The sequence below is a fragment of the Chlamydotis macqueenii genome, chromosome Z (assembly GCF_036417535.1).
Source record: "Chlamydotis macqueenii isolate bChlMac1 chromosome Z, bChlMac1.mat, whole genome shotgun sequence".
NCBI classification, from domain to species: Eukaryota; Metazoa; Chordata; class Aves; order Otidiformes; family Otididae; genus Chlamydotis; species Chlamydotis macqueenii.
In genome coordinates this window covers 35,369,173-35,388,400 of record NC_141593.1, presented here as the reverse complement: position 1 = coordinate 35,388,400, position 19,228 = coordinate 35,369,173, and the positions used below count along the sequence as shown (strand labels likewise).

General features: G+C 37.4%; 1 protein-coding gene across 2 annotated transcripts in view; it reads left to right on the top strand.

The window, feature by feature from the left end:
- The window catches only part of SLC24A2 (solute carrier family 24 member 2), a 111,580-nt gene that overhangs the window by 42,115 nt on the left and 50,237 nt on the right, over positions 1-19,228 (top strand). For both annotated transcript variants that reach the window (XM_086770253.1, XM_086770252.1), the window contains exons 2-3: positions 16,190-16,228; positions 17,310-17,418. In XM_086770253.1, coding sequence (XP_086626379.1) covers positions 16,190-16,228; positions 17,310-17,418 — 148 coding nt within the window. The remainder of the gene's footprint in view (positions 1-16,189; positions 16,229-17,309; positions 17,419-19,228) is intronic.

The window sequence follows — 19,228 nt, the reverse complement described above, 5'->3', positions numbered from 1 at the left end:
AAGTGGAGCAGAGATGGCCGTGGTAGAGTGGGGCTAACAGATTTTGCAGCAGGTGAAACAGTGCAAACATGTAAAAATATACATAGGCTGGAGGAACCAGTGTATTTTATCCTTTGCCTTAAGGAATTTAAAATCATAGAATCATAGAATGGTAAGAGTTGGAAGGGACCTTCAAAGGTCATCAAGTCCAACCCCCCTGCAAGGAGCAGGGACATCCTCGACTAGATATTTTCAAATATTGAAAGCATAGCACTGATATAAGATGTTGTAAAAGTGAAGAAGTTTCTGGGATCTATATTCTTTTCTAACAGAAGCTGAAACATAGAAAATTGTCTTATGGGGAATGATTTCTTCAGCCTTCTTTATATCACTAAGAAAGCTTCATGCTGAGCATTTAGATTGGAGACAGATCAAAATGCAGATGCTTTTTTTGGTTACCTTAATAGCTTAATAGGCTTTATGGATTATTACTCTCACAAGCCTTTTTGAGCTTATAAAATCCTAATGTATTTGCTCTTAGAAATTATGAGCTCAGTACCAAAAACTCTTACTTCTATGAGCACCTCAGTGAGTTGCCTGATTTAGTGCCATTGATCTTTAAAGGTCTGCATGATTGCCGTCCTGTGCTTGCAAAAATACTGTAGAAGACAGGAAAGTGCAAGAAATTCCAAAAGGGGGCCAATTACTTTATGAAACTATCATGTTCCACCCCACTTAGTTTCTTCTCAAAGATTTTTGCCCTATTTGCATTCATGCTGTAACTAACCAAAAAGCAAATGGATTGTATGTGGTAGATGTTAATCAAAACTGTATTTATTTAAAAACTGTGGGTTTGGATGACATTGATGGTAAAGAGGAGTTCTCACAGGCAGGCACAGTGCAGGAGTTAGTTCCCCTGTGGAAGTGTCAGGCTACAAAATCTGTTCAGATGCATTTGAATTCAGAAACCAGCCCCTCACAAGCAGCCATGAATCTGCTCAAAGATAAATCTCCCCTAGTTTGCCGTGGCTTTCCCAGGGATTAAGTTACCCTGCCTCTATCCTCTGAACTGCTGGGTGCTCATCCCTTTGGGTATCTCAAGGTTTTCTAGCTTTGCTTTTTTGTTTTGCCTTGTGATGTTGGTCTTTTCATATTAGACCAAGTCTCCTTGACCATTAAGCTGATAGTAAGTTTGTCTTTATACTCTCATCCATCGTCCAAAATTTATGCTGATGGTAGTTTTGCCATGTGACTACATTTCTGGCTGGAGCTGCTATAGCTAGAGCCCTGAAAACATCTGTGGAATTACATGAAGAGGTGTAATGAAGAGTTGCTTATGAAAACTATATGCAACCTGATGATTCCTCAGTGTCCAGGGTTCTCTAGTTGGTGAGCTGCAATTTTTTTTTTAGCACTGACAACTGTCTGTCATTAGGATATTTCTACAGACTTTTCCTCCAGATGTTTCCTGCCTTCAGTGGTGTAGTTCAGGGAGGAGATAATGACCAGCTATTCACTGTGAGCTTTTCTGGCTCAAGTAGCATAAATGTGTACATTTGGTGTGAACAAACAGGAGTCATAATTGCATCTTTCCGTGACACAAACTCAAAACTGAGCCTGTTTAATCTGCAGTAGAGTAATTCACTGCTATGAGCAGTTTTTTCAATAGTTCTGTTGATCTGTTGTGAAATTTGCACTGCATGGCATTTTCCACTCTGGTATTAAAAGTTCTGTCGGATATTTCTGACCACAAAAAAAGGTCACATTTAACTTTGAGTTCTGGGTCATTGACAGACCTTACAGAAAAACTGGCAGATTAAAAAAAAAAATACAAGAGAAGACAGTGAGTGTGTTACTGGTATAGACCTTATCAAAAGAAAAAAAAAAAGAGAGAGAGAGAAAGCAAGACTGATTTAGAATGTGCTCAGGAAAAAACAAACAAACAAACAAACAAACAAAAAACTGCAACATAATCAAATGGTCCTTCTGAGAATTTCAGTCTGAAGACCAGACTGCAACCAGACTAAGAACTCTGACTCAAACCTTTTCTACAGGAGATTCTGAAACCTTGTTCATTAGGTGTGTGGAATGTGATTATTTCTGCTTAACATCTTTGTAATTATCTTTAAGAGACTTTTTAAAGGCATAGGAAAAAATAATTTTTGGTTCATTTGCAGGAGTCAGTCATCTACTACTTGTTTCTGAAGCTTCAAGTTTCAGAAGCTTCAGAAACAAGTACTGAAAGTTTAAAAGCTGAAGTTTCACTAAGAAGAATGTAAGAAACAGCAGCTATCAAGAAGCCAATACCTTCTACCCATGATTTTTTAAAAGAACCCTTGATCTTGGTGCAGTCATTGCTGAAAATTTTTGCTGATACCTTGGGGAAGATAAATACAAAAATATTGGGTATAATGTAGAAGAAGGTTTTGCTTCTCACTGTATTCTAGACTAGTTCTTGCATGTGACCATACCACCACTGTCAGCCTTTTAATGCAGAAATGAAACTTGCTTGCTTTAATTTATTTAATCCTAGTAAGTGGCTTTGCCAATCTACGTTTGCAAGGTTGATTTCACAAGGATAGAGCAGCAAAAATATCATTTTGTAAAAGATTCATCTTCATGGTTTAGTTTCGTCTTGAAATCAGAAGAGTTTTAGGTATTAGACACTAGGCATTAGTTTGTATGAGTGATAAATTGGGCAAATTTAGAGGAGATAAATGACCTTGCAGTTGAAATATTTTTGTAATCAGCAAAAAGCAACTCATAGAATTTGGATCACAGAGCCAGGTTTCTCTCCCACTAATAAAAGAAGGGAGTAAATTAATGAAGAAAAAAATAATGTATTTTTTCTAAATAAGTCAGGCACACACACATCATGATAAAATCTGAGGTCCTAAATGACAGAAAACAAGGGCAGAGATTATTCTAATACTCATTTCTGTGTAGGAGTTCACATTATTAGAAATAAAATGCCTGGAATAATTAAACAAAATAGTGCTCCAATTCACAGTAGGAGGAATTACATGAAATTGATAATGAAAGATTTGCTGCAAAGGCTTTAGATCACTCTGATTCAATTCAGTAGCAAGCAAGGTATTGTTATAGGAAATTCATAGTGCAGTGATGACACTGAAGAAATTTGTCTTTCTAAATAAATTGTGGAAGTGAAATCCACATTGCCACATCAGACTTTCACAACTGTGTGCATAACCCAACTTCTTTTTCCAGAACTTGTGATGCAAGTATTTGAATTTTGTTTGTTTGAGATATTGCTACTTTAGTTCTTCGTTTTTCTGATTTATTTAGATGTCTTTAGGTATAAGAGATGCAATCCTCCTATTATTAGCTTTTTCACAGTACGTACATCGGATTCATATGGAAGTTCCTTTGTTGGGTATTCTTTCTGGTCTAGGGAGGCATAGTTAACTTGCTCCATAAATGTTTCATGATTACTGTACTTTTCATACAAAAAGATGTAGTCTTAGGTATCGGAATTAGTTTTCCATGTCAAGTCATGGTGGGAAAGATTTAGTCAACAGGTCTACATTTCTCTGGAAGATTTCTGTCCCATGTTTCCAAAAGCTAAATAACATAAATTCAGTATCTTTCCCCCCAAAATCAGTAGTTAGAGTTCAGTCTGTCCCAGGTCTGTGGCTGCTCCTTGAGGAGAAAATAAAGGCTTTGTAATACAGAATTTTCAAGCCTATTTAATGAGAGGATAGATAAAAGCATCTCTGCTTATGTGGGTAGAAGACTTTCTTCACGCTCACAATAACTTGTACTTTCTGTGTTTTGGCAGCATTTTTGTCTTTTTTAAGTTTATCTCTCTTAACTTTTTTTTCATCTGAGACATCTTGTCATTCTCTGTGGTCTAAACCAAAGAATTAGCCTCTTCTCTATTAATACAATTGCAAATAAGGCTTGTACAGTTGTGTTAACTAACATATTTCCAACAGAGGAATATACATGTACCTTTTCCACAGGACAGATAAGAGTCTGGAGAGTAGTTTTTCCAAGGGCTGTGCAAAAACTTTGACTCTGTGCTGGCTTTTAGATCTAAGGTCTTTGGTGAAGTAACCAGTCTGTCCACACACAAATCTGTAGTTCACTTTTCTCTGGCTATGCCCAGAACATTGCTAGGCATTGGCAATGTTGCAATAGATTCTGTTAGTACATTAAAATCTGCTGTCACGCAGGTCGATTCTGCAGTCCATGTTTCACAGATGGCACTATTAATCCAGCAGGCAGGAGCAGCTCTTGTTTATTCCCAACCTGAATGAGCTTTCAGCTAGAAATGAGACATGGAAGGGTTTGCATCCTGTTATAGTTCCTGCTCTGTCATCCTTTAATGAGCTCAGTGAGTAGTTTGTAATATTGTCCTTACTTGCCTGTGATACCAAACATGGTGGAGGCCTGGAGTGAAAGCAGTGAGGGGTGTGGGGGGTGGCTGAGCCATGGTGTGACTGCTCTGGGGTTGTGTAAAGCTGCTCAGTGCTGCTAATGAGTATGACCAGCCAGTCCTTCATCTGGCAGAAGCAGTGGCACTAGTCACTGTAATTTGCCATAGCGTTAACAAAGCGATTTTAAACATGGGTTTTTTTGGTTGGTTTTTTTGTTTGTTTGTTTGTTTGTTTAAATGGCTATTGCTGTGAGAGCATGGTGAGACATGACGTTACTTAAATGCTTCTTCAAAAAATATTCTGGCAATTGATATTGTTGGAGCAGTTGAACTCTCCAGATCCCCAGCCCAGTCTGATCTTGCTTGTCAGGGTAAGCAACTGGATCTTCAGCCCCTTGCCATCTCACCTCTGGTTTTTGTAGTGTTTCATGGCAGGGATATGTGACTGTACGCTACATTGAGGTCTCAAAATTTTTGCCTTTGGCTATGTGCTGGCCGAGTCTCCAGGCTGAGCTGGCTGAGTCCTGACAACCTTCAGGATGGAGAAGGAACCTGGCTATGACTGAGAAAGCCCTTGTCAGGCAAGCTCTGGGAGAAGATGTGGAATAGGAGCACCTCCTACAGATGAACTTAGGTAAAACCACAGCTTAATAAGCAGGCAGTAACAAGAGAGACTTTATTTAGTAGCATATGATAGCTAGTGCTTTAGTGATTCTTGTAGCTGCAAATGCAGTAGGATCTGTTGGCCAGTAGACCCCTCAGAGTGGGAAACATTTGTATTGCAAAGTCCATCTTTTATTTTCACTATATTTTGCTTTGTATGTTACAAATTATGAGACTGACATCTTGCTTCAATGTTCTGTGGAATAAATATCTCATCTCTTCCTGCATGCTCAACCAGATCCTGCTCTCAGTTCATTTAGTTCTAAGCTAATCCCATGGAATTAATTTGCAACAGTGTGAAATCAGACTCTGAGACAGTTTTGTTTTTCCGTTCTTTTGATCTCTTGGAGGTTTTCCATGCCTGCGTCCTTTGTACTTGTTATTTCTCTGTTTATGTTAAGATTGTGATTTTACCTGGCCTTCTTAATTTTTATAATGTAATTGTTAAGTCTCTACAAACCAGAATGAAAAAGTTTAGATTTAACTACAATATTAAAGAATGCAAATAGTTTGAGAGGAAATTTCTATAATTTTACATAAGGGAGTTCAGTTTGGAAATGTTACAGGGTTAACAGGAATTGGACAGTAACAACCCTAATTATTCTTTCACATCCATAAGGACAGTTTTGAATTAAAGGGAAAAAAAAGATTTTAATATAAAAAGCACTCTTCCGATATTGCCATAGACATCTGCAGCAGGACTGCAGGAATACTATTTATCAAGCATATAAAAACTGTATGTGCACAGAGATATCTACACTAAAATTGCCAGTAAAACCAAGATGAGGCAGACAGACTAAGGGAGTTTTAATCTGTGCTTCTTCTTATTCTGATCACATAGTGTTTTACAAATGGAAAGATAATATTTCAAGAACCAAATACATTTGTTCTCTCTGATTCCCTTTGTCAGCATTGTAAGCACAAAAGCTGGTTAGCATAAAATACCATGTATAGAACACAATATAAGAAAAAGTGGCTTAAATTCATAAAAATCCTGATTGGAGGCTCACGAACTCCCACATGAGAAAACCATGTTTACTGATAATTTAGCTGTATAGAGACTGCAGTTTTCCAAAGTTCAAGTGAATATTGTGAAGAGAATCATGTGTGCATTGTTTACTGAAATTTTTACATGCTTGCAGAATGATTGTTGAGTCATATTAAAACAAAAATGTGTAGATTCATAGTAATGGGAATTTTCTAAAGAACCAAAAACTGGTTTGTGGATTACTTCCAGAAAGCTTAAGACTTCAAAGTGCATAATGATTTCTGGCTTAACTTACCTTACAGTTTTCTTTGTATTACTAACTTAGTTGTATTAAAGGCTTATCCTAAGGAACTAGGTTGTTCCCTCTTGGAACAACCAGATTTTTGTAGATCCAGCAGTATGTACGTTACCCGAAAACAAGGATTTACACTGGGGTATCATTAAAGCAAAAAACCTGCCAACCTAGAACGTAGCCACAGGAGCTGGAGTTTGGCTGTTAAATAATCAGCAAGTATTTATAGTGAGCCTCAGAAAGTATTCTTACTTGTTTTAATGGCATTCACAGCCACTGTATTTCATTATAAGGGCCTGGCATTGCAGCAGTTTTGTTTTCATATCCCCTCTGTCACGGTGACTTCACTTAAGGCAAGAATGTAGTTTTTGTTAAAGTCTTTCCTGATCCTTCCATTTGTAGTACCTTTGACACTGAAGAAGGCCTAGTGTAGCTGCGCAGTGTTGAAACTAGTGGGATGTAACAGCCCTCTCCTTGGTAAATGTAGATAGTTATGATTGCACTTCTTAATGAAAGCAGATGGCTGAAACAGTAAGAGCATCCATCTCCAATAAAGAGGTGTGCCAGTCCCTGGAACAGAGGTGTTCATGGTGGACTGGGTTTCCATAGGCCTTGTGTGGCGTGCCTGACAAAGACCTAGGAGGAAGAAAGGCAGCCGGAAAGTCCAAGACATGATGAAAAAACCACAGATTCTGTGAGAAAAATTATGAAAGGAAGAGATAGAGGCAGACTGAGCATTTGGGGAGCAACTGTTGGCTACAGGGAGGCTTACAGCTAGGGGCAATGGCATGGTCTCCCACTTGTGACTCCTGCAGTGCTTAGAGAAACCGGAGCTTAAGATACTTGTAGTGGAATGGCTTTACATTAAAAATGGATGGATTTACTGTGAGTTTCTATTTCTAATTGAAAGACCTTGTAGACTGATTTTGGCTGGTGTCCAAAATAAGATGTCTCAGCCAAAGTCCCTGAGAAATCTCATGATAGGCAATGAAGCTCACCTGACAGCTTAGAGGTAAATAAATGCTTTTGTCCTAGGCTGTGAATGGGAAAGAGAGGTGGAAGATGGGTATGAGCCTGAGCTACAGCCACTAGCTGCTTAGGCTGCCACCCTCACTTCTTACCCATGCTGTCTTGTAGCTATTGTCTCAGACTATGCACTTCCATGATTCAGTCCTCTATAGCTCCAGAACATCTGTTTCCCCTAATGCCTTATTCTCTTTGGTCATAGTGGCAGTTCTCCTTGGAGCTGTAGATTTACCTTAAGTATTAGGAAGCTGTTCTGGGAGGACCAGGCTTTGCAAAGGAGAGCAAAAGAGATACTGCTTCTGTGTCAGGTGTGTCAATGGGTTACCTGAGGCATCTGGTTCGTAGCTGCAGAGACAGATCAATAGTATGAAAGGCAGTGTGAAGTAACAGAGTGATGACAGAATGTCAGGTCAAATATTTTTCTACCTATCCTTTGCTATGCCATGTAGGACATAATTCCCCAAGTGAGATGTTTAAACACTGAGAGACAAAATGGGAAAGATCTAAATTTAAGTTCTTAATATTGTAATTCTGCATTTAGAAACTGTGCCTTTCAGGTCTTTCTGCATCAATTTTGTTTCTTGACTCCAAAAGAGTTAAAAGTAACTGGGCATGTGCATGCTGCAGATTCTCCAGGACACATACCTGGTGATCTGCAGAATCTCAGCATACAGGGATGCTCTTGATTTCAGAGCCACAGATCTTCTCTGTCATCTTAGTGCAAAGCAGAACATTGTAGAAAAATAGTTAAAAAGCAGGAGGAATCAGAGTAAAATGGAACTTGATGTGGTCTTTTTTTTCTTTACCTGAAGAAAACAAGTTGTCTTGCTTTATGGTTACAGGTGAAATTTGGAAATTCAGACTTGCTTTTGTGTCCACAGGTCTATCAGGCTCACTGGCAGTACAGTGCTGGTGTCTTATCTGCAGGTCATTCTGTAAAATTTCTTTTCTGTTTCTAACAGTTTTTCTCCCTATTGTTTCTTATACTCTCAATACGTATAAGACAAACCCTTACATGATATTTTATGTTTCAGGTGATTTGAGAGACCTAGGAAACAGTGGTGAAAATAGCTAAAAATGTTTATCTGAAGGATGAATGTGGAGGCAGGTGGTATTCAATGGTTATAAAGACAGTGAGCCTGAAATACTGAGTCAAATATGCAAAATTCAGGTATTTGCTTTTAGTAAGACTTTATTTTGCTTCAGGCTTAATGTCTAGTTTGCCATTTTAAAACTGAGAAAGTGTAATATACTAGTGGGTGAGTAAAAAAAATAAGACCAACATATTTGAGTTGGTTTTCCTTTTACAATGTTCAAGAATCAGTCTAACATCATATTGGATGTAAAAAGTACAAGTGTTTTGTATGGTTTGATTGCATTGATTGTCATATAATCAGTCTTGTAAACTCATAGTCTCAGACCTGTTAGTCATAAATAGTCCAAAAATTAAAAAAAAAAAACAAAAAACTTTGGAGTTTGTTAGCTAGAAAACATGGTAAGAGGTACATTTTGATCCTTTACTTATTGCTGTTGTAGGTGCTGCTCTCAGAGAAGTTCTGCTTTGTAGCTTATCCCAATGAGCCTGTGTGTTCTGCTCAGTAGAAGAAGCAAAACCCAACGAGCACAGTTAATTGCTGAAGAGAAGGCAGTCATATCCAGTGACCTGCCCCTAAAGCAATCAGCTCTGCTCTTCAGAACAAAGTTCTTTACAAACAGTGTCTCTGTTCCTAGTTCAAATGGAGGAATGGAGGACTGGAAGCCAACTGCTGTATTTTGCTTATTAGGCCAGTGTAAAACTGACACCCACAGTCCGGCAGCCTAAGCTCATGGTGTGCTTCCAGTGAACGAGGATTTTATGTTTTGAAGCACAGCTATTTGAAACGTTTATACCTTAAGCATCATCGTAACTGTTTTGGTGATGTTTTCCTTTCTTCTTACTTCCTCTTTTTAAAAATGCATGAAGTAGACCACTTTAAATGTTACTACTCTTTCACGGAAAAGGAAGTGCCACAGGACAGATACAGCATGCCAAGGCTTTCACTTTGTCTTATTTAAAGGCCAACTTTCTACTTTCTGTTCTCTGTCCCTTTCTGACACTGTGGGAAACATTAGCTATGCTCAGCTAGCTTCCTCAGTATCGTTCATTACTTTATATGCCCCTCTCACATTTGATTATGTTCTTCTTGCAGTCACTGTCCTGAGAGCTAGGTCCTGTGTGAGTTTCTGCCAGCTGACAGTAAAATCAGCAGAGATCCTGGTGACAAAAAGTCACCAGAAGGGGAAAAGCAACTGTGAAATAACACAGAGAAGCAAGCAGAGCTTGTTGGAAAGGAGACCTGACTAGGGCAGCTGGGGATGCACTGATTCAACATTTCCTCTCTACAGGCTGTGCAGGCTGGTTTCTCTGCAGCTGGCCGCTGCCCGCGTCCTTCAGGTTCTCCAGGGTGTTGAAGGCAGAAAAGCAGTGAAACTGCAGCCTTTTTGCCCTTGCAATGAATCCCCTGCAATGTACAGTCAGCTGATTGCAGAGAGATTTATTTGGTAGTTGCAAGTCAGCATAGCATCAGCAAGCACTAAGATCTGTGGAATGCTTTCCTCTCTGGGAATTATTGTGACTACTTTTAAGGCAATCACTAAAACCTCCGTAATCTGTAGCAGATTCTTTGTGTATTTAGGTAAGCAGAAGTCCTAGGAAATGCCTTTTTGCTGGCTTCTTACTAAGCTGTTCATGTTTGACTGAGTTGTAAGAAATGAAGAGCAGGCACCTCCTGTCAGTAGTCTCTATGGTGTAGTTGGAGTTCAGCGGAAAACCTTCCCAGCCCCCTGCCAAGAATTTGCAGCTTGTTTCATGGCTGCTTTTAATTCAGACATTTTTTAAATGTTGAGAACTTAATCTTGGAACACTCGCTAATGCTTTCCCATGGAATATTGCTGATGAAGTAGCAGCATATTAAACACTTTAAATCCCCGTATTTTAAAGATAGCCACATAAATCCATACCAAAGTACTTAAACTGTCACTTGTGAACAAATATTTTGTATGCATGGGTATCTAGTGACCACTGTAAGTACCTAGCTTTAGTTTTTGCTTTTCTTTTTTTAAAGATTCTTTTGTCCCCCTGAAAGTTACATGGGTATACAGACCTATGGTGCTGATATATATAATTTAAAAAATAGGAAAAGGTGACTTCATTGACAAGTCTTGAAATGAGGATAAGAGGACACCTTAAAACTGCATAATTACTCCTGACACTAAGGTGATTAAAAACTCATCAAGTCTTTAAGCTTGAGCTATTACATTGCCATCCTAAGCCAAAGATACCTGACTTGAAGTAAGTTCAGAGAAGGTAAGAGACGTGGGGCAAACTCTGACTTTTTTATACATGTTGAATAACTAAATATCCTATGGTTGGTACTACAGGCTAACTGGAAGAGTCCTATAGTGGTATGCATAAAAATCTGGAATTAAATCAGTTGACCTAACATGAGCATGTGGTTTAGCAACCGATACCTTAAACCATCCATTTGTCACTGCTTGAACCAGCTAAGATGCATCTCTTCTGAACATTTATGAGGATTCACTATGTGTATGCACATTGGGTAATTGCATGAACACACTAGCATAAAAGAGACAACTGATTTGAATAAACAAAGCCATTCTGCATTGCCTTGGGCTACAGGTTTCACACTAGATGCCTGTAGACCAGCGATTGTAGATGCAGCCAGGTATCGCAATTTGATGGTGCAGCTCAATGTCTTTGAAAGTTCAAGGTTAACTTAATAAATTCTTCATTTTCATAAGTAAAGCAGGCTTACAACCTCAATTTAATTTTGGATATGGTTCTTGTGAATCACATTTATTTTATTGAACAGTACAGAAGTCTGCTTCTTTAGGTAAAACTCTCTATTTTACTTTACTTTTAGGAAAGAGAAAGGTGAAAGAAAGGAAACAGGCAGGCAAAATGAAAGGGAATTTTAGTTTATTTTTCTACAATGTATTTACTAAGGCTTTTTCCTCCTCTGTTTTAAAGAATATCCAAGGTTTTATACTCAGTGTTAATTCACTATCTGGATTCAGATTCTACTAAGCAGTAGTATGTAAGTTAAAATCCTTACCATCAGTTTACCATAGCTTAAACTCGGAAATATTCTCGCAGCCACTTGCAGGCTTTCTACATAAGGAATCTAGAGATTGGAGCAATGAGGTGCATCACCTTCAGTGAGCAGGCTGCACTAGTCCCATTGCAGCACCTGACAGAGCTTCTGTAGACTGTGGTGGTGACGGTCAACTTTTATTTTCGTGGATATCTAGAATTTTAGTTTAAGTGTATTGAGATCATTAGGACTTGCATTTTTCTACTTCCTGACAACCATATAAAGCCTACCCATCAAATAGGCAAGGGTTATAACATAAGATTGTTTTGTGATATTCACAGAAAGGAGGCCTAAGGGATGCTAACTTGGTAAAATCCAAAGATGTACGTATTAAGAGTACTATGTAAAATAATACCTTACTTCATTTTTTTCTTCTTTCACTGAACTTATTAGACTTATTTCTGAAATCTGTATAGCTGAGTCTGTGGCTTTGGATTTTAGTTATGCATTAACCTAACATCATATAATTTCAAATAAATGTAGAACAGTTCTATTCCAAGTACATTACTAGCACTGCTTAAGATACTGATTTTTAGAAATTATCTAGACCCTCTTAAGTTAACTAGATTGACTTTAATGGCTGCCTTTGAAATACATCTCATTTTTCTGCATCTCAGCCTAACAAAAAAACCCATAGACCGTACGTGTAAGTGTCTTGCAAAGATTAGATAGCCCTGTGCACCAAGAAAACTATCAGCTGTAATTTACTTCAGGACTGACAAGCAGTGACTCACAGATAGGTATAAAATTGCAGAGTCCAGATGCCACTTTCGAAAACAAGCGTAAGAGAGAGTAGCTGAAGTCCTTCACTATAAAACATGTTGAGACAATTTAGCAAAACCATATCTGGGCTCATATTCTACAAAAATTTAGAGACACTATATTGCGTTCAGCACCACACTGCCAGCCACCAAACATCATGAACTTGTGTTATTCCCATAAAAGCTGCTTAAAAACAAAATAGCTTTTTACTTACTGCAGTTGAAAAAGATTTAGCAAGCAGGAAAGATATATGAACCCAAAAGAAAGCCAGATAGATTCTGCTGCTCATTTGACTGTCATGATGCCCTTTATCTTAAAGGAAAGCACGCAGAGATTCGTAGTTAGTGAGGCATCATTTCTTGCATGAATTACTTCAGAAGCCTGTTACCCAAGAACACACATTCCCTAACAAGACAAGGAAGATGTCAGGCTTAATCACTGATGGACTTACATCACTGAGAAAAAGAGATTGTGTGAAAAGGATACCATAGACCATTTCTTCATAGCAAGTAGACATTGTTTTGGATTCTTCCTGAAATGAAATGTTTTAAGACTTTTAGCACAGGTGGAGCAAACTTGAATACATGATCACCGATACAGGCAGGAGGATGGGCAAACTCTGAGGTACTGCCATGGCATACAGGAGAACCAACAAATATTACATTAAATTATCTTTAAAAAATTAGTGAACTGTCTCGTGATTGATCTTTTTATAATTCTGATAAAAACATAATAAGGGGTTATGCCCCAGATACTTTTGAATAAAAGAATATACCAGAATTCATTGTTTTCATTTTTCAAAACTATAATAAATTAATGGTTTTAAAGAAATTATAACACGTAATTGCAAAAGATTTTTTTTTTACTAGTAATTCCTTCAGAAATATGTGTAATGCACAGATGACACAAAATTTCCATCTCCTTCTGATCCTGAGGGAACTAATATGCAATAGTTGCCATGATTTAAGAGCAAACTTATTTTTGCAGAAAATATGTCTTTTCTTTAAAGAAAACACTACTGAGTATGTCCAAAAATCTAGTATTCACTCCCAGTATGAAGAAACACAAGCATTTTAACCTTGAACCAGTTTTTAAGTGTTGTCTTAAGTGGTTGTATAATACTGAATACTGAATGTTTCTACAAGGGAAAAATGATACTTTAGAATACTTTGTCATGCACTGTGATACTCAGATTACATAGCAATGAACATGTAAATGCAAAACTCACTATAAACAACATGAAAATAGTTTTATTTGCCGTCTTAATGGGGACAAAATGCCATCAAATACATGATGTAGACAGCAATACCACAACTGAATTTTTCACTGCCATAATTTAAAACAGTATTTTATGGTGTTATTATTGTTAATCCAGGAGATAATCCAGGCATTATGAGTATTTAGTATCACCAAAATGTCCAACCATTTTTTACATTCCTTCTTTTAAAACTGTGGAGGCATTTCTGCCTTAAAAATCTATTTATATTCCAGTCTTGAACATTTCTTCTAGGATGTCACTTGACTGGCAAATTAAGCTCAGAAACAATTGAGTTACTAATCATGTGTGGAAAAAGCAATTTTAAAAGTCTGTTTCACGGTATTATATCCCATTCTGTACTGATGAAGAATTAAATTACTTCAGATGTGATTTTCACTTTTATTTCCTGAACATATATGCAAAATGGATTTCATTATTCTTTCTCTTTATAACGTAAATATCTTCCTCAAATTAAATTATATGGTACAAATTATCATCTGGTTGTTTTTATACATTTGTGCAGCTTCATCACATTCTCTTTCAAGTAGATGACAGTATTTCTTTCAACACCAATTTTTTTTTACAAATGCCCTCATATTACGCCTAGAGCATGCTAAGTATATTTGAGGCGTGCTGAATGTTCTCAACTCCTCTTGGCCATAAGAAAAGTGACATTCTTCAGTCCTTTGTCGGGTAGAACACGACAAATTACTCAGATTTATCAATTATATATTCTCATATATTTCAATATTAAGAAACAAATTTCCTATCTTCAGAAGTTCAAAGTCCTGATAATAGTTTTTTCAACTTTGATTAAAGTTCTGGTTCTGAACACTCATCCACACTTCACAAACTTTACTTCTGTAACTATACCCATCTCCATCTTCAGGACTTGACTGTCCTAAATTGCTTCTTTGGAGAGAAGAAGAACTTTTCCTAGCTTATCCTTTTTGCTTTCTTGCAAATTTTGCTGCAAGATAAATTTTCCTCCTGTGAAGGTGCCTTTGAGTATGCACGAATAAATCATAGATTTGCAAGTGTGTGTGGATTTGTATCTGAAAGAATATGTAGATGTATTTTATATATATATATACACATTATGCAAAAATCTTGTAAGATGCATCCACTGTTTTAATGACATTTTAGGAAACAGATTTTGTATTTTCCTATTCTTTCCTTTTCTTTCCACTCCTTTAAAAGTTCTTTCTGTGATAGTTGTCTTCAATAGATGCCTAAAACTTTTTTTTTCCTAAGCATTTCTCACATGAGGGCAGTCTAATTTCAGAGGTAATAGGTAGTTCCTTTGTTAGAACAGAAATCTTTGCCTCATTTCTCTTCTTCAAGTTAATATTCACAGCTAGGGGGGTACATTTTTGACAAAGAGTTCAGTTATGGTTATTCTTTTACTTATTATGGAACTGAAAGGATCTGCTCTGTTATCAGTGTTTGCCCGTAACTGCTTGCCTTCCACTTAAGCTTCAAGGTTAGTTCACTAACTCAAAAGACATGTCCTGAAAGTTAGTGTTGATGTGTGTCCAAAAACTGCACTTGACTGCTCTGGGGAGATTGTTCATAGAACAGTTGTGATGTAATTTGTTTTCTATGCAATACACCAAACAAGAGCCTTGAAATAGAGGAAATTGTTTATATGCCAGCTTGTGGGGAAGGGGTTATGATCAAATAAGAATGGAATGTAAGATGACTGGAGTTTGCACTATGTCCTAATTTAATTAGTACTTGATCACTGGAGTTTCATATTTCGTGTATTCTGATTTTGACTTTCCTTCCTCAAGATAAGGAGAATGACTAGAAAAATAACAGACAACTGTATCACACAGCTTTCAAGATGTCATGGAAACATATTCCGTGACAAACATTCTGGGTTCCCATTTAATACAAATGTTAATTATATTAAAGAAAGAAGCAAAACTTGGGACCACAAATCAGATACAAAAATTTGCATTTGCTTGTTTTCAGTGCAAATTCTGTTCTCCCTCAGAAGTGTCTCCTGGTGATGTATTCTGCTGCTGTTGTCCTAGAGCAGGACATAGGAATCACAAATCATCTCCGGCATACATCACATACTTGAGAGCATTAATTGCCTTTAAAATCCATCCAGAGTCTCATTTTCCTTCATGGCAGAGTGGTATGTGCCATGTTACCTGCCCTTAACCAGAGCTGCCAGTTTGAGCTAAATGGCCATTTGCTGGGAGTGGTTTAACTGAAACACCTTTTTTTAATCTCCTTGCATATCGCTTCCTCCAAAACACCAAGGTAATGTTACTCCTTTTTAGGCTTTTCTTTGAACAGTTGGTCAATCTTGAGTTCCTTATCATTTTTAGTGTTTTAGGCCCCACTCTCTCAAACTGGCATACAGGTTTGCCTCCCTGCGTAATTTCTGTGAAGTGAACATCGTGATCTTCAGCCCAGCTGCTGGGTGCCAGGCCCTAAAATGACAACAATTCCTGTCCAAGAAACTGACAAGAATAAAAGACTCCAGCAATACTGCAGTGTGAATTTACTCTGATTTAGTTGATTGCTAGGATGCTTTAATTCGAGTGGTTCAAAAATCTATCACAACAGCACTCATCTGTGGTGTTTTACTGCCTTTCCATTCTGTGCATGTTGCATCTGACACTTCTTTTTGTTCTTTTTCCCATTCATGCAGTCACCTAATGCTGGCGACAAGGATGAACAAACACTGACGGTAGGCAGCAATTAGTATGTGCCTGAGCATGTATTTCAAAGGGGGGTGGTAAGACAAGCCTTACTTTGGTTTGACACACATCAACATTTTTCCATATTACTGGGATTTCTTTCTGCCTCCTATACTGCTATAGAATTTAAATAATTTCTTTCCAAAAATAAAGTAGTGAATTAATTTTCTTGTTCAGTTTCTATCTTTTTTTTTTCATTTAGTGTTTGTATGACACCAAAGATTAATCCATGTACCATGTATTGTTGCAAAATACTATTTTCTTCAGGGTTGCTTTTTCCCTATAATTGGATTTCAGGGTTTTATACATCAGCAGTGTGTTGGCTTTGATTATCCTTTTTATCAAAATGAAGAGACAGCCATCCACAAAGCAGTCTTACTCTATGAGACATATTAAATGCATTGATTATTGTAGCAGACAATGTCATGGGGAAAAGAACCTCAGAATATGTTTTAAATTTCTGTAAAAGCACATAAAAGATGCTTATATGTTAAGTCCATTGCTGTAGGTGTCTGCACTGCCCTACAATACTCGCAATCTGTTTTTGCAATCAGTACTTAATGGATTGAACCAAAGCAAAGAGTATGTTTCACTCTGACCGAGCTTTAGAATTTTGCCATTGAAAAGGGTACTCTCTGCCCTTTTTCTCCATAGTTTTGAAAATATGCATGTTTGCAATGTACTGACATAACAAAAATTAGAGCTTACTTCAAGTATTCAATCACAAGGTTCTCAAAGACACAAATTGTAAGTTCTCCCTGATACAAATATGAGGTTTTTGTTTTCTTAACATTTAAAGAGTTTTCACGGAGAAGGATTCTTTTTTCCCTGCTCTTTTCCTGAGCCCTGGGAGACTAATGACTAATTTGATGATCCTTCCCCTCCAGAGAAGTTGTCTGTACATGTGGCAATGTTCAACACAGTGTATAGTTTAATATAAGCTGCTATAGGTGATGATTGAAAATGTTTCTCTGTGTAGTGAGATGTGAGATTAATTTGTAGTGTTTCAGACCTGTTACCACACAAACTAGAAAAAAGCCTCTAAATTCTTTCCCTTATTTTTCCACCTAGACCAAGCCACGGCTCCAGCGAGGAGGAAGTTCTGCATCTCTCCACAACAGTCTAATGAGGAACAGCATCTTCCAGCTCATGATTCACACACTTGACCCACTTGCTGAAGGTATTCATATTAATTTGGGGGGTTTTCTGTTGCAAAAGCAAACAAATGCTTTCCTTTTCCATTCTTCCCATGGAAATACTTTTTGCATTTCTTTTGCTTTCACCACTCTTTTCTGAATGTGCCTGAAGTTTCTGAGAGAATTTTGCTCTCTTATGGCATGGTATACATACTCCCATCAAGACGTGGAACTTAGGTGATGTGTTCATTGTGGTACTAACTAAAACTATGACTTGGTTGATGCATATCATAACTACTCTTTCACTTCACCTCTGGCTTCAGCAGTAATGTGAAAATTACAAAAACTCTATTCTCTTGTACTTACGTAGAGTGGGGGTTTTTGTTCTCTGTCCTGGTTTTGATTTTAGTACATTTAAAAAAAAAGAAGAAGCCAAAATGATGCATAATTTTTCGTGTGGAATATAGAAAAGAATGAGACTCTGATGATTTAACTTTGTGAGTTTTAACGCTGACATTAGAAAAAGTGCAACAAATATCCCTCTTTGTTACATGCGTATTAAGGGTTTGCTTGCTTTATCCAAGCGTGATGTTCTTTTTTTTAATTTTGAGAAGTTAGCAGTAAGACCATGGTTGCTTTGGCAGGAAAACCAAAATTACTTTGCAATTCTGGGGTGATTTGGATCTCAGCTTCTAGTAGGCTTCCAAAAAACCTCAAGGCCAGGTGTTTATTTGGTAAGTGTATGTCTATAGAACTTTTCTTGCTCTAGTAAGAAATGTCTTGAGAAATAGCACTTGTGAAGCAATTGTGAGGGACTAAAGAGACCTGAAATGTTACTGACACTGAGACTTTCCAAACTTCAGTAATCAAAAAGTATATGTAGCGCTTCCTTGCATTTAAGTTCCTTTCTGTTTCTCATTACAACATTGTGTATAGCTTTTTAAATTGCTTTGTATCTCTTAGACAAGGCAAATCTACTTTTCTATTTTCCTCTTCAAAAGCTGAAGCTGATACTCATTGTGTGAACACAAAGGCAGTTTTAGCCCTTGCAATCTCCACACCTTTATTTCTGCTCTAATCATTATTCACATTGCCTCTCTCTTTGGTTGATGCTGCACTCTTCACTGCCAAAGTCTGTTGCCTGTTAGAGTGGAGTCATCAACAGACTGGGCCCAATCTATTCGCATTCAATGATGGAAAAAGATAGAAGAAATTTATTGCAATTATATGTTTGGCTTCCTTTATATGCATCACTACAGCAGATGAGAAGGCTTTCTAACTGCTGCACCCATTAAGTCTCATCTTTATCCACCTGGTAGCCAAGCTTTTCATTCTGCTAGAAGAGGAAAAGACTTCCAATCTCAATTTTCCACTTTTTAATGAAAAATTATAATATTTAATTACAATCCTCTGCACTCCTCTTTTCTCTTAAAGCAAAGCTCCTGGGCTGCAGATGCATCTGTGGTGTCTCAAATAGTGCTAACACAAACAAAAATAACAATCATCTGAAGCAGTAAATAGACTTTCTCAACTATTTTTTTAAAATAAGAGAGAACAGAAGCAGGCTGGGAAGAGCCACAGGAAAGCTAGAAATGTTGACTGGAGTTCAATTTGGACTTAATGAAGATTCAGAAATAAGATCAGCTCTCAGGTATTTTTCCATTGCTCAGACCTATTTCAGTTGTTTCCTAGACATAGCTTGTTCAGCATTTAGACCTTTTCTCACTGGTTTTCCCCTGTAGCAAACTTGCACCACACAATGTGATCCAGAGGCTTCCTCTTCCACAACAACATGGGAAAAAAAGGGTTTGGAATTCTGATATCCATCTTGGGAGACACAGAAGCCCAGTACTT